The following is a 14,946-nucleotide window of genomic DNA, read 5'->3' as shown; positions in this document are numbered from 1 at the left end:
GGGCCTATGACATGGGCCAAGAGAGACAGAACAGTGACAGACAGGTGAGGTGTCATACTCTGCATGCCAGCACAGGGGCTGCAGCCCACTTGTGGCCCTCACTGCCCAGGGCAGGACCTCTGCCATACCCAACACCCACTCCTGGGCCCGGGGTGAATGCATTCAACTCTGCAATGTAGTTGCTGTTGTCTCAGCCTGTTTCCCCCATATTTTGTTGGACGACTTCTGTTTCATCCTTTCCCCTCACATCCCAGTCCATAGCCTTTTTCACACCTCCCAGGGGACCAACACTCTGAATTCTGAAGCTATTCCTCAGGCTCTGAAGGCTGCTGTGGAGCCCAATCTGATGCTTGCTGTGCCCAGGCCAGCGTGTTGGAGTAGAGCAAGGTGTGCAGCTCTGTGGAGCATTTCTCTGCTTGGCCAGAGCTGTAGCCATGCTCTAAAAGCTACCCATGAGTCAATTCCACTCAGCATATCCCATCCTTTCTCCTGGGGGCTTCCTGATAAACTTTCTCATGCACTCCAGCTGAAATGTCACCTTTCTCACTGCCCCCACCAGCTGTCCTGGGCAGAGGAAGGTACAGGGAGAAAGAACCTTTTCCCAGCTTAATGTCATTAATAAAGTATAAAGAGATGCCATGTAGTTAAAACATTAACACAGAGCAAGAAAATAGTGGAATGCAAAATAACCTCACTGTGAAAAGGAAGACCAGGAAAGGTGACCAGGACACTTCTTACTCTCTACAGAAAAACAAATTTGAAGTATCTCAAGAGTACATCAAGAACTAAGCTGCCCCTTCTAGGCACCTTTAAATCCCTATAGCCAGATTAATTAGCAAATGGCCAAGTAAGAGCAGATCAGGAGGAACCCAGCTCCGGCGTTAGACAGGCGCCACCCACCTGATGACAGCTGATGCCACCACCCAACAGGGAGCTGAAGCTGGCCCACTTATCAGAGCTGAGCCACTGAGGCCGGCCCGCTCTGCACACGGCTGGTTCCCTACGGGGCAGACGTTGCTCCCCGCCCTCTGTGAGGACCAAGCCCCTCCTTAGAAGCACCAGAAGCTGCTGGCCGCTCCTTCTTCATTTTACCCATGAAGATTGGAAGCTGATGCCAAGGCTTCTTTATGCTGTGTGACTGCCAGGGACATTTGACTTCCTGTGCTTGGGCTCCTTGAAATTCTCATTTGCTAACTCACACCCTGGTCCCTTCACACCAGGACTGTTTTATTGTTTTATAACCCTCCCTAAACTTCCAGTCCTCAAAGATCTTATTGTGGCAGGCTTCACACTTTCTCCCTTTCCAAAGCTCAGTGTCCTCGCTGTTTCCAGCAGTTTGGTAACTTGCAAAGATCCTTCGGGTGCTTGACTAGCCCCTGGCAGAGCTCACAAGAACAACAGCTCAGGAGGTGAAAGAGTCAAAAACATTTTCCAGGGACGTCTGACCAAAATTCTACAAAATTTCCTGCAAGGGAGACAGGTACTTCCCCTTTTCCTGTAGTACCTCTGTTTTTTTTCCCCTGACCATGGTCTTCCCTATCGCTTAAGAGATGCAAAAAAAGGTTTGAGCGGTATCCACGGTAAAATGCACCGTTCTTCCTTCTGGAGGACACTTTGAAATCTCCAACTCCCTCTCAGCAGCTCTCCCTGCAACACGCTTTTCAAAAAGGCCGGCATCACGCTGCAGAGCTGACCTTCCACCCATGCCCGTTACCCCGACCCAGTCCTGTTGTACAGGACATATACAGCCAGCCTTTATTTAGCGAATAAAAGTTTAAAGCTGAAGGTTATTTATGGCTCCACAGAGATAGGTCCTGAGTGGCTATTTAGAAGCACGTGATCCCAATAAACTTTGGTTTATGGCTCGAGAGTTGACAAGCCAAAATATAATTCCCACCATAAATTAGTTTAAGAGCATACAAGTGCAGATGCTTTCGTTCCTGGAAGCAGTAATCGGGAAAGTGTTAGCAGGGAACCGTCTGCGGGAATGCGGCCGTACAGACACCTCTGCTCCCGGGGCCTCCCGGCCGCGGAGACAGCACGCAGTAAGTCCTCTACCGACCTTCCTTCTGCCGCCGCCGCACCCGGGCTCGTTTCGTACCCCTGGAGGCTCCGTGTGAGTGGGGTACCAGAGCTTCTCGGCCCGAGAATGTGGAGACAGCTTTTCTGGGGAGAATGGACAGGTAGAGTCCAGGTGGCTTAGGACAGAGCAGGAAGGAGCAGATTGCTCCCCGCCTGAGACTGCGGACTTTAATGGGGCATCTTGTTTGAAGCTAACCTTTTACTATATTATGTATATATAAGAAAGTAAAGAGACAAGAGTCATTAGAACTGAAATGGTAATATTATTCCACTGTCCTTGCAAACTCCGAATGCTACACAGAGCGGGAAGAAACGACATATTTTTTTGACAAATGTAGCCTTGGGAAGCTCTTTTTAGTGAACTATTGATACCGAGGCAATTGTTCTGTGTGCAATACAATAACTCTCCAAGATATCGTCGAAAGGCAATAGAAGGGATGGAAAATCGCTTACAGAAAATAATTCCCCAGTATTAGTATTTTACTCTAAAATATATGGTGCATTTCAGGAGACTCGTACTGAGGATGTATTTTTGTTTTCTTTAACACGATATTTGAATTAACTTATTAAATTATTCAAGGAAAGTTCAAGTCAAATCTATCCTTCTGTAATGCAAACAAAGACGCATGTCTCGTGGCTACTGTTAGGTTAAACAGATGAGATTAAAGGGGACCTATCCTAGAGTAATCAGATATTTTTTCTTTTAAAACTGTAGTTCTTTCTGTCCTTAATATGAATACGATGATTCATGGCATATTGTGACATGTTATGGGTGATGGTTTAGCGAAGGTGATCTGAACATTTAATTTGTAAGTGACTGGATTGCCACAGGCGGAAAAAAAAAAAAAAAAAAAAAAAAAAAAAAAAAAAAAAAAAAGGAAAAAAGAGCAGAGCCTTTGTAATTCTTTTTCCCATCAGTGAAAGAGGGTCATCTGACTTTCCATCCCTTTAGAAATTACCTGGTATAAAATATAGACTGTGAACATTAAAAGTGAAAGATCACACCCTAAGCACAGAGAAAGCATGTGTTCATAAACCCCATGCTTGAACACAACGTGGTGCTCATTTGAAAGGAGCTTCCACCCTACCACTCCGCTGCTGCTAGGATTTACCACTAGCTTCTTTCTGCCTTCATCTGTCAAACAGTCTGTAACTGTTCTTCAGAAATATCACCCGTATGTGGAATACAAGAGTAACAAACATTTTTATTGCAACAGGTTTGACAGCATGGAAGGATATCCATGGTAAGTAACCTCTTATTTCTTGTAGAGTTTGTGATGCTTGAAAATCTCATTTTTCTGCTTCAGACTGGAAGAATTAAAACAAATAAACAGATATATCCCTGTATAACATCTCTGCCCCCATTAAACAAACAAACAAACAAACAAATTAACAAAACAAAATTACAAGACAGACAAACAAAACCCAAACAAACAAAAACCCCAACCCACTTGGTCAGCATGGAAGGTTATTGCGAAGTTGGTTTGTGGTACTGTGTCGTAATCCTGATTAGCGTTACAAGTGGACGTGCAGCCTCCTGAGGATTTCTCTTAGGGCTGCACAGGTGTCCCCCTGCTCTCAGACGCTCTGCAGCCTTGAGCAGGTCCCCGCGGTGGCCCAGAGGTTCTGTACAGCGCCTCCCCGCGCAGAACCCGGGAGGGTCACCCCATATCGCGCTGCTTCACAGCCTTGGCTACTTCCCCTTTCCTCCAGACGGGATCCAAACCAGTGCTGTGCCTGACGTCTACCGCTAACCTCCATTGGCACAGCTTGGCCAAAGGGTGAGTGAGGAGGCGCGGGCTCTGGAGGCTTCAGCGCTGGCCAGCCCATGCTGCAGCCGGGTCCTGCTGGGCGGTAGCGCTGATCCTCTGCTGCTAGGTCTCTCCAGGCAAGGGAGACTCAAACACAGATTTAAATGTTGTAAAGGCACGGAGGAATCCTGCGTTGGAGTTCAGGAGAGCAACCTTTTACTCTAGGGGTTTTCATATCCTAGATGGTTCCGCATGAGCTGCGTTGAGGGGACAGAGGGGAGAGCAGCAGACCAGCGTGTGGCAGAAAATGCTGTCGAACCTTTCTGACTGCAGTGAAGATCTGAGTTCTGGTGCTTCAGACTGAGACTGGCTTGTCTCCGAAAGAGGAAAAGAAAGCCTGTGATATTTGGAGAATCATTAGATATACCATACCCTCTGTGCTTCTGAGAGACCCACTCTGACCGGGAACATGCACAGGAGCAGAGATGTGTTTGTTTGCGTTTATCTCTGTTTCTTCTCCCTGCTTGCTGATAAATAATCTCTTTCAGCGCTTGTGCCAAGCTTCTTCTTTTCTTTTTGTCTCATGTTGAGCTATTTGTTTTCGAAACCTTTAAATACGAACCAAATAATCATCTTCAGCACTGCAGTTTTAGTTGTATTCCATAGGTAAATTTCCCTCCTCCCCCTACCCCCCCCTTCGTCCTTGTAGTTCAGCCCTTCTCTATGTAGATGCCATTGGCATTTTATTTCAGGGCCGGCCCTAAATGTGTGGATTACTTGTTTTCTGCCAATGTATGTTCAGCATACTGATTATGAACCAGAATACAAAAAGCCTGATAGATCAAAAGCATTTCGCATGGGCAGTTGAACAGGAGGTGGATATATAATGCTTTTGTTCATCAATAACTCTTTGGCTTTGACCTGTCTGAGCAAGTCGTGCAATAAGGTGAAACACAGGTCACAGCGTCTAACAAATATGAAAATGCGTGGTATTAAGCAGCGCAGGGAGCTGCTGCTTCCCCATCCCCATATCTTCTCACCAGGCTGCCCTTGGTGGGCTTCTCTGCTCTCGGGGGCTTCACCAAATGCAAGCTCGATTTAGGGGGGCTGTCACCCTGCCAGTTCGGCCGAGTAGTTAATGCCCTCCCCGGAGGGGAGGTATTCCCCTTCCCCTCAGAGAAAGGAGGAGAATATGGGGCGAGCCTCTCAAAATACTTGTGTGGACATTTGAATAATCAAGTGTAGGGGCAGAGATTAGGGACACAAAGTCGTTCCGAGTTGCACTTGCTGTGAAGAAGACGCCACCGCAGTGCTAAGAAAGCAGATGTTTTAAAATAGCATCCCCCAGATCAGGCAGCTGGGAATTAGAGGCAGGCAAACAAACCGGTAGACATCGCTCGGATAAACGCAACACCCCCAAATCTGCCCTCTGCAGTGGTTGGATGTATCACACCCGAACCATTATTTGTCCTTATGGTGTCTGGTTTAAATAGTGGAAGGAGAAGAGGTTGACCGCAGGACAGCAGCGAGGAGCTGGGTCAGACACAATTCGTGAACTTTTGTACTCCTGTGTGCCGCTGTCGACAAAGTAAAAATAATGAAACTTTGTGATATGTTTGTAAATGATTTCGGCTGACCTCTCGCCCTGCCCTTCACCATAAACGCTACGGCGGGGAGAACCTGGGAGGGTGCGAGGCTGTGGCTCGCAGGCAGCTTGCGGGGGTTAATAGCTAGACCAGCATAATGGGATGAAGGTAAATTTGGAAACTCTCTCCTTCCCGAGAGCAACTAACCACAGCCTTTAATCTTTCACTCTCTCTCTCGTTGTTTTGTTTGTGGTGTTGTTTTTTGTGTTTGGGTTTTTTTTGTGTTTTGTTTTTTAATACCAATTGATGTTTCTGTTGCCGGTTGTTTCACTTCTGTTTAATTTTTTTTCTCCTGTTTTGTGGGAGGGATTTCTAATTATGAAGAACCTCTCCAGGTTCCTGTTAGCATAAGTAGATAAAGACTTTTCTCTAAATTATTTTAACCATTATTATTCTAAATAGCGCAATTTGACCAGTAAAGTCCGTTTTCTGTAGTGAGGATGTAAACGGAAGAGCATTTAACGAGAGCAGCAGGTCTTTCTGAGATTTTGGCAGGCGAAATTCGTCGCTATAAATTGATGGAGAGTCGTATAGCATTATTGAAGCCATAATAACAAGCGTGAAACTTTTCTGAAATCCCATCTTTCTGCAAATCCGTATTTCAGAACTGAGTCCCAGCAGAATACTTTGCATTCCTCAGAAGACAGTAAGGACTAAGGAAATTGCAAAGAGCTGCTATATTGTAGATGAAAACAGAATGTTATTACGTTGTCTATATATACCCTGTAGAACCGAATTTGTGTGATATTCATATAGTCACAGATTCGATTCTAGGGGAATATATGGTCGATGCAAAAACTTCACCTTTCTGCAAATGTTTAGAAGTTAAAATACTGACGGAATCAAAAGGCATGTGCGTGCTGAAAACACAGAAATTACAAAAGTTTTGCTGCCTCACTCCTATTTGCTAGGTTTTAGGACTTCTTTTAAAGTTTCAGTTGTCGTTCAGTCATAACTCTTTCTGACAGACCGTGAATTTGAACAGTTAATCTCACCAGAAGTTACAAATTTTCTGGAGGAAAAAAAAAATATCTACCAATCAGTGAATGAATCTTTGAAAAAGCACTCATAAATTAGCTTGATATGACAGACGTTAGCAAATTTTTCCTGTCAAAGGTCCAGGTCGCATCAAAATATTTACGACAGCAGCAAAAGCCACATTCACCTCACTGAAATGTATTTATTTGTGCTCCAAGAATTATATTGATGATGAAGACCGAAATTATCTCGTTAAACATAAATTTGTAACCTAATTAAATGCCTTATCGAGTTCAATTGATTCAGCTTTAGCGGTGAAAAGTGAATAGTTGCCTAACACCTATATGATTTTAAATACATAGATGTATGGATTTATACATATACATGTGCATTTGTGTGTGTGCACGCATACGTATGCATACATATACTGAGGCTTCAAAGTGAATGAGGAGTTACTGATTGCCTAATTTAATTCAGCAGAACTAAATTCTGGTAACTTTTGGATGACCTCTGAGAGACAAAGACAGGACAGATCTTTTGTACGTCATATTACCCTCTTTGATGGCTTTTCTTTACCTCGCCTCCTTATCAGTTTCCTCCCTTTTAACCCTCCTTCAGCTCCTCGCTTCACGTATTTCTTTCGATATTTTATTTAAGGTGAGGTAACAAACCCCGGTGGTGATCGCTGGTAAATCAGATGGTGGGGCATCACCCACGGGGGATGGGAGAAGCCAGCTCAGACAAAAGCCTGGCCCTACCTGCGGGCCAGGAGGGTGGCCGCCTCCCCGGGAACATCCCTACACTTCTGGTACCTGGTTTGGGGGTGCGACCCGACGAAGGTGGGGGAGGGGGGGGGGAGGGTCAGTCGGTTACAGGGATATTATGGAGTGAAATCGGTGGAAATGCTGAGCTGCGGAGAAATCCGGTGATCGGCTCCCGGCTCCCCATTGGCCGGGCCAGTCACATGCCCGCCTAACTTTATTCAGTTGACAGCAAGTAGGAGGGCTCTATGGCAGGGGAAAAAAGACAACACGAGAAAAATTAGTATTTTCTACCTTCAGAAATTAATGGCCATGAGTTCGTATATGGTGAACTCTAAGTATGTGGATCCTAAATTTCCTCCTTGCGAGGAATATTTGCAGAATAGCTACCTAGGAGAGCAGGGGGCCGAGTACTACAGTGCCTCGCAGGGCTCTGATTTCCAGCACCAGGGACTCTACCCACGGTCAAACTACAGCGAACAGCCCTTTAGCTGTAGCAATGCCCAAGGCTCTGCCGTGCAGCCGCGGGGTCATGGACAGGAGCCATCCGGTCCGGCGAGCCACTTCCCCGGCCCAGCAGAGCATTGTCCACCGCCTCCAATGCCCAATCCGCGAGCCTGCAGCCAGCAGCCGGCCCTCAAAGCCCCAAACGGGTCAGCAGTTAAGCAGCCAGCAGTAGTTTATCCCTGGATGAAGAAAGTCCATGTTAACTCGGGTAAGGATCCTCTTCTTACTTTGCTCTTCTACCCTGATTCCGATCGTCCGCAGCGACGCTCGCTGAGTCCCTGTAAGGCTCGGGGACGAGCTTTTGAAGCCGAGGTAGCCAATTACACTCGCCATAAATTTTTATTGCTGAGGAAATAGGCCGTTGGCCATGCGGGGCTTTGCCGTGCAGGAGAAAACTCCATTTTAAGAGCCTGCTAAAGGCTCCCAGCCTACCTAGCTGCGTGTGCCTGTGGCGCCTGCCTTAAATGAGGGGGAGAGCAACCCGTCCATTGTAAAGCAACTGGGATAAATCCAGCCCGGCCACATGCTCGCAGCTCATAAGATTTTCTTTTGTAAAGTCGAACCGGCAAGTCAAGATTAGCTTTGTAAAGTTCTCCATATTTTTTTCCCAGTGAATCCCAATTACAGCGGAGGGGAACCTAAACGCTCCCGCACAGCTTACACCAGACAGCAAGTCCTAGAACTGGAAAAAGAATTTCATTTTAACAGGTACCTGACCAGGCGCCGCCGTATCGAGATAGCCCACACTTTGTGTCTCTCTGAGCGCCAGATCAAGATCTGGTTTCAGAACAGAAGAATGAAGTGGAAAAAAGACCACAAACTGCCCAACACGAAGGGCAGGTCTTCTTCCTCTGTTTCAAACCCCCATTTACAGACTGGTTCCAAGGACCATCAAACTGACTTAACAACTTTGTAAAAAAGGTGAAATTTTCCATTTCATCCTTCGCTTCTGACCTATACTGTACATAACTGACACTGCCCAAGCAGAACCTGCATGTAGCAGCTAAGGACTCGAGAAAATGTCATCTTTCTTTAAGGTACTGTTTACAAAGGAGACAATGAAGATACTTTGGACTGTATTTTATTTGCCTCTGCTAGCACAACCTAAAAATGGGGGAAAGAAAGAAAGAAAGAAGGAAAGAAAGAAGGAAAGAGAGAAAAAGAAAGAAAGAAAGAAAGAAAGAAAGAAAGAAAGAAAGAAAGAAAGAAAGAAAGAAAGAAAGAAAGAAAGAAAGAAAATAAATGAAAGAGAGAAAGAGAAGAAGAAAGAGAGGAAGAAAGAGAGGAAGAAAGAAAGAGAGGAAGAAAGAAAGAAAGAAAGAAAGAAAGAAAGAAAGAAAGAAAGAAAGAAAGAAAGAAAGAAAGAAAGAAAGAAAGAAAGAAAGAAAGAAAGAAAGAAAGAAAGAAAGAAAGAAAGAAAGAAAGAAAGAAAGAAAGAAAGAAAGAAAGAAAGAAAGAAAGGAAGAAAGAGAGAAAGAAAGAGAGAAAGAAAGAGGAAAAAACTCAACAAACCACAAACCACCAAACAAACAACGCAAAACCATCATGCAGGCAGTGGGAATTGGGAAAATATTAAACGAGACCTGTCCATAAAAAGTAATAAATCATTGAAAATGAAACTGTCCTGTGTTTCAGTTTTGAATTTGGAAGTGAAGGTCTGATGCTTTATTCTGGGATTTATACTTTTGTCTTTTATATCCCTTGCAATTTCGGGAGGATGTATTTGGGCAAGTTGAGGACAGGAAATTTATAGCATATTTCAACATAAAGACTGGTAATTGTGAACTTTTTGTGCTGCTTTACCTTCCTTGGTGTAGTGAAAATACTTGTTCATTTCCATAACAACTCCGAAGATGTGCATAGGAATTAAGTGAAAACGGGTTATTTTATGTACTGATAGTGTTATTTATTTATTTGTTATGTAGAAGAGTGAAGATAAAAGAAAAACAGTCAAACCAAAAATGTGAAAGAGGGGAATGAATTACATAATTTCTCCTTCTCAGTCTCATGAACACATGTATGTTTACTCGTCTTGAACGTACACAACTTTCTTGTCCTTTTTTTTTTTTTTTTTTTTCCCCCCCACCCCCCTTCTCTGTGAATAGGAAAAGTGTCCCTGCTCCTTGCAGTGTGCCATCCAGGGCTAACGGGCTTCAAATCTGTTTCCAAAGTCTGCTCTGCTCAACTCTGCGCTTTAAACCATTGATACCTCATTTTAAAATGGGGGTGGGAGGTGGAGGGGGGTGTGTGGGGGTGGGTAAAGACGCAGCATAAAAAAAAACCAATCAACCAACCAACAAACCAACAGTGAAAAAAAAAATTGTTTAAATTATGATTTCTGATATAACTTGTTCCATTCAAATCTGAAAGCTGAATGCGTTCTTTCAATTAGATTTTAAAATACTTTGTTTCCCCCAAGAAAGACAAGGTCTGTGGATTGCTTTTTTATTTTATGCAAGGATTGTTCTGGTCTGTGGGGTCGGGTTGATTTTGCCTGGGGTTTATTTTATTTTGTTTTGGTTTGTTTTGATTTTTTTTGTTGTTGTTAAGAATAATGATTGTTTTCAAGCAAACTATGACACATGGCTGCAACTGTTGGAAATCTCAGCAAGCTGCTTTCAAGGAAAGGGGAAAGGCTTGGATGGGAGCAGAGCTGCTCTAATACCCAAGGATTTGTTCCTGACTGCATCGTGCCAAAGTTTTAGTGTGCTGTAACTACCAAATCCAGCTAAACCAGCTCCCTCAGCCATTTGCATCTCTGTTCAGGCGATTTGAAATCTCAGCCCTTATCTACTGTACCCTCAGGGCAACCTAGGAGAGGGGCCATATCATCGAAATTGTAAAGAAGCAATCCCTTTCTTAAAGAGAAAAGAGGCAAAGAAGAAAATCCAAAGCAAGCAGTGAAGGGAGGTGGAAAGAGCAGGGAGTGAGTTAACATGCCCGTCTCCAAGCTGGGTGCTCCCGCCGAGGACTCACTGTTTTCTGGGCGCATTCAGGAAACGACTGACCAAAATGAGCGTTGAATTAATTAAAAAATAAAAGGCGAACTTTTCAACAGGAGTGTATTCGGCAGCATTAACTGCGGCCAGCGGTTAATTTCTCTCCTTTTCTCATCCCCAGAAGTCTGCAAAGTGTCTTTAAGATTTGGTCTTTTGTTTTAGATTCTGGAGAAAACTCTTTGTTCTTCCTTAGGGTTAGCCCAGTTCTCAGACTTGCACATGGCAATACTTGAATATCTCCACGTCGTGATATTAAAGATGGATATTCCCGCATTATTCACGTCATTGTTTCTATGACAAAAAGCACCGAGTTCATACATAGTAAAGACGTCTTTTTTTTCTGACGCTTTCACGTTGAGAAGCTGAAAAGGTATTTTACTGAAGTTCGGCTAAATTGCAGGAACAGGTTCACCCAGAGGACAAATTTTCTATTCGATTAGTTGTATTTCAGCCGGGAAGAGTGACCTCTAAACCCTTAACCTTTTGGACCCAAACTACCCTTCCCTTTCTCTGGCATGGAGAGCAGCTAGCAGCACCGCTTGAAGAGGGAATTCCTGAGGCAAGTTTTCAAGTTTCTTTACACTCAGTTCCTGTGGTAGAGGCCTTTCGTCTCCAGGCTTGTCCAAAAGCACTCCTCTGCTCTTCCTACAAATCTAGGGAATGGGGAAAAAAAAACCCACCAAAAAACCAAACCAAAACCCAACAAGCAAACACCCAACAACCCAACACTACTTTTCTATCTGCTCTTCTTGAAAATTCTCTTCCCGGACCCCCACTGATCACTTAAGGTCTGTGATAAGTTGTCTGGGAGCAGGGCAAACGTGTTATGAGAGAGAACGAGCTACCAACTTCGACATCTGCAGTACAATTCTGGAAAATAATGGCCTTGGATCAACAGATCCTTGCATTGTGCTTCTTATCAACCGAGATGTCTCTTGAAGTTAAAGGGACAAATTCTGCTCCCAGATTTTCTTCTTCCGCCCACTGAAGTCAAACAAGGATGTAGCTGAGAGCAGAATTTGTTCTCATTGTCTTTTGAAATGTTAATACCTCCAGGACGAGTGTTGGGTTCAGCAGACACAGATCTTACAACCAGGTTGGCAAACCCCCTTTGAATGAGGCTGGGACACTCTAAGTTTGTGTAGCTGTAATTGCGTTGTAAGCTCGGAAGTGTAAAGTATCAAAATAAACAGTTCTCCACTGCCAATGGTCTGAAGGGTCATGAATGTCTGTGATAACGACCAGGAGCACCCACTGGTCATTGTCTCCTGTGGAAAAAGAATCTGAAGTTTATTTTTGACTGTTTTCTAGCCTTTCTCCAGAGTTATTTTGTGGTTAATTTTGTTTATCATGGATGAAACGCTGTGCATTGGAGCCTTTGTTAAACCATTGCATTACACAGCAATACTCTCATTTCTGTTAAAGTGTAATTTTTTTTTTTTAGATTTGACAATGTTTTGCTGCCATTGATTAAAGCGTTATTTATACTAATTGTGGCCTGTAGTTTTGATGTACGCTCCCCATATACATTTGAAATAATAAAAGGTGTAGAGAAAATAGATTCTGGTTTGTACCTTGACCAAACAGTCCTTACAAGGTGGGTCTCTCTTCTGTGAAAATGCTGGTCCCTCCCATCATTACAGTGTCAAAAGATGAGTGAATCTGCATAGCATCCTTCCAAATGTCCCTTTGAACAGGTTTTCTGATTGCCCCAGCCATAATGGTGTGACTCTAGGACAAGCTGGAGTCTATATTTACATTTAGGCTGCAAAGTGCCTGTCATCCATTTGCTACTACTTTACATTTAACAAACCCTCCTAGAATGATTCGTGGATTTATGCATGTGTAGTAGGAGGCAGGGAACCACACCTGAAGTCACCTCGATCTTCACACAGATGTGTGCCTTTTAGGTGAGTCCTGGAAGGAATCAATTCCAACAAGAGATGGAAATTTGAAATTTAAATGCAGCAAGTTCTTTCTCTGAGCAGTAGGCTGCACTTTTTCAGCCGATACAAATGAAAGATGACAAGAAAACACAATCTTGGAGCTTAAACTTTCCCTTGCACCTAAGGCAAGCATCATGTTGTTCTCCTCTGCGTAAGCACATCAGACGGTAACACATAGCTCTGGCCAGAAGAAGCCGATTGCACTATTTTTGTCATAGGTATTTGTCACTGAGGAGTTGTCCTCTCCTGGAACGTGGTCAAAACATTATTCCAGAAAGACAGTTTCTTGCTCAGCCCGGGAAAGAAGTGTGGTGCACAGAATATGGCATGTGCCCTTACTGTCTGGAGTGCACGGAGGGTAGGATGTGGGTGCGCCTCTAAGCCCACACTCGCTGAGTTTAAATATCGAGGCACATTTTATGACAATACTTTCTCTCTCCTGTTTAATGGCTCCTCCTGTTAGTCCCGATACATCAGTACAGTTCTGTATATTATATCACCACTAGTCGTTAAGGTAAGAATGAAGAGGAACGGCAGAGTCAGTAGCAAACCCCACTCACTGTACAGTACAGTAAATGGGGACCTCTCAGTGCAGAGACACATCGCTTCCAACGGCCATGTTTGTCAGCCCTTTCCCCTGATTCTCTTTCCTCTTTCCCTCCCCCCCTTCCCCTCTCTATGCCTAGAGACCAAAATAATCTTGCTAGGAACAGTCATAACAGGCAGAATTTCAAAGTGCAAGGAAGATGATAAGAATAGATTTCTACAAGTCCTGACCACGTGATTTGCGAAATAATTAATTCAGCACGTCCCTTAAGAAACACGGAGTCGTCATTAATCTGCCAAGCAAAGGACTCTATCAGACTTGAAAACTGAAGAGATCCCATGAATATAATATACAAAGGGTGCAGTCCCTCTCTCTGCACACCTAGCTCTTTGGTAGCTGCCGAAAAGAGACGCCCGGTACGTAAATGTTTTTTACTTTTATTCCTTGTTATTTAAGCCTTAATGAACTCAGCTGTCAAACGCGTGACAAATAGGGCACGCTGCTTCCTGATTTCCAGCTCGGCAGTGGCCGGGAGCCGGACCGGGCGCAAGCGATGACCTTTGCTTCCCAGGGAGCGGGGGGAAGAGGGCGAACGCGGAGCACCGCGGAGTACCGCGGAGGAGGCAGGCTGACCGCCTCGCGGGGTGGCGGGGCTGCCCGCGGCCGCCTGCGAGGGGAGGCGCGGAAGGAACAATGGGGCTGTCAGGACAGCCTCTGCCCGGTCCAACCGGCGGAGAAAGGCCCTCAGCTCCTTCGCCAGCGGAGTCGTAAATTTTGCCGTGCCTCTTGACAGCGGGGCCGGAGCCAAGACGAGTGCGTCTTCCCCCCGCTGCCGCCCTCACAAAGGCCGGACGGCCCCGGCCCCACTGCCCTGGCCCCGCTCCGTCGGTCCCCGGCCCGCTCCTGCCCCGGCGGCCATCCATCTCTTTCCAGCCTCGCCGCCTTGCGCGGGTCTGCGGAGACACCCGGGCTCACCCAGCCCCCGGAGCGGGTACCCCGCCTTTCAAGCCCTCGATCAATAGCCTGGACTAGGGGGAACCCCGGGTTTACATTTTCACACAAAGTCGCTCTTGATAAATTCCACAGAATATGGACAATGAAGCTGAGCTTTCCCTGTGAAATCACAGAATCAGCTGGAAATACTTTCTGTAAACAGGATATTCTTCATTATTCCTTGCTGGAATGATATCTGAAAAACCCTAGATTGTAGCTTTTTATTACTTCCGTTTCGGTGGCAGGACAGAGACGAAGTTTCCTATGTTATGAATTATACATTCAAACAATAACACATTAATTCAATTATTCAAAGATGACAAATGTTTATGTGCTTTAATAGTGACTAAGGAACAGATTTGCTACTTGACGAGAACACCTATATTTTTATCAATGAAATTTTATATAATCCTGTTGGTCTGGGAAAGAAATCAAACCCCACCAATAAAATGGACCCGAACATAAATCGCAGCCCTTTCATAAGAGCGTTTATTCCAGCATATAGTCCGGGCTATTTTATCAGTTTGACAATTGCCGGAGTTGTTGTTATAAATCATCATAAGTAATTCCTGAAAGGGTGCGAGGCTGCTGGGGGGCGGGCGGAGACTGTAAATCTTTCTGTTTTATTGCCCTATGAACATATGCTCCGATTGAAGAAGTCTTAGATCCTTTACTAGAGACAAATTCGCGCAAAGCTGGAGTCCCACCAGCCAAAGGATTAACATTTCCTTACTAT

The 14,946-nt window shown here is 44.8% G+C and overlaps 1 protein-coding gene and 1 long non-coding RNA gene across 3 annotated transcripts; both read left to right on the top strand.

Moving 5' to 3' along the window:
• The first annotated feature begins 1,494 nt into the window (after positions 1 to 1,494).
• LOC137458149 (uncharacterized) lies at positions 1,495 to 6,121 on the top strand. Its single transcript, XR_010991578.1, has 3 exons — positions 1,495 to 2,045; positions 3,300 to 3,326; positions 4,076 to 6,121. It is a non-coding gene; the product is annotated as an uncharacterized lncRNA (long non-coding RNA).
• Positions 6,122 to 7,323: 1,202 nt separating this feature from the next.
• Positions 7,324 to 8,897, top strand: HOXD4 (homeobox D4). Of its 2 annotated transcripts, none has more exons than XM_068169828.1 (2): positions 7,324 to 7,933; positions 8,316 to 8,897. In XM_068169828.1, the coding sequence occupies exons 1-2, from the start codon at positions 7,525 to 7,527 to the stop codon at positions 8,639 to 8,641; spliced, it is 735 nt and encodes a 244-aa protein (XP_068025929.1). In that variant the 5' UTR covers positions 7,324 to 7,524; the 3' UTR covers positions 8,642 to 8,897. The 2 variants fall into 2 exon arrangements, with proteins under 2 accessions (XP_068025929.1, XP_068025930.1); XM_068169829.1 differs by having other exon boundaries at positions 8,337 to 8,894.
• The last annotated feature ends 6,049 nt before the right edge of the window (positions 8,898 to 14,946 follow it).

This window comes from Melanerpes formicivorus, unplaced genomic scaffold (genome assembly GCF_026170545.1).
Source record: "Melanerpes formicivorus ecotype bairdi unplaced genomic scaffold, bMelFor1.0.p_v2 SCAF_226, whole genome shotgun sequence".
In the NCBI taxonomy this organism is placed as follows: domain Eukaryota; kingdom Metazoa; phylum Chordata; class Aves; order Piciformes; family Picidae; genus Melanerpes; species Melanerpes formicivorus.
The sequence above is the reverse complement of the archived record's forward strand: the minus strand, read 5'-3'. Positions and strand labels throughout refer to the sequence as shown.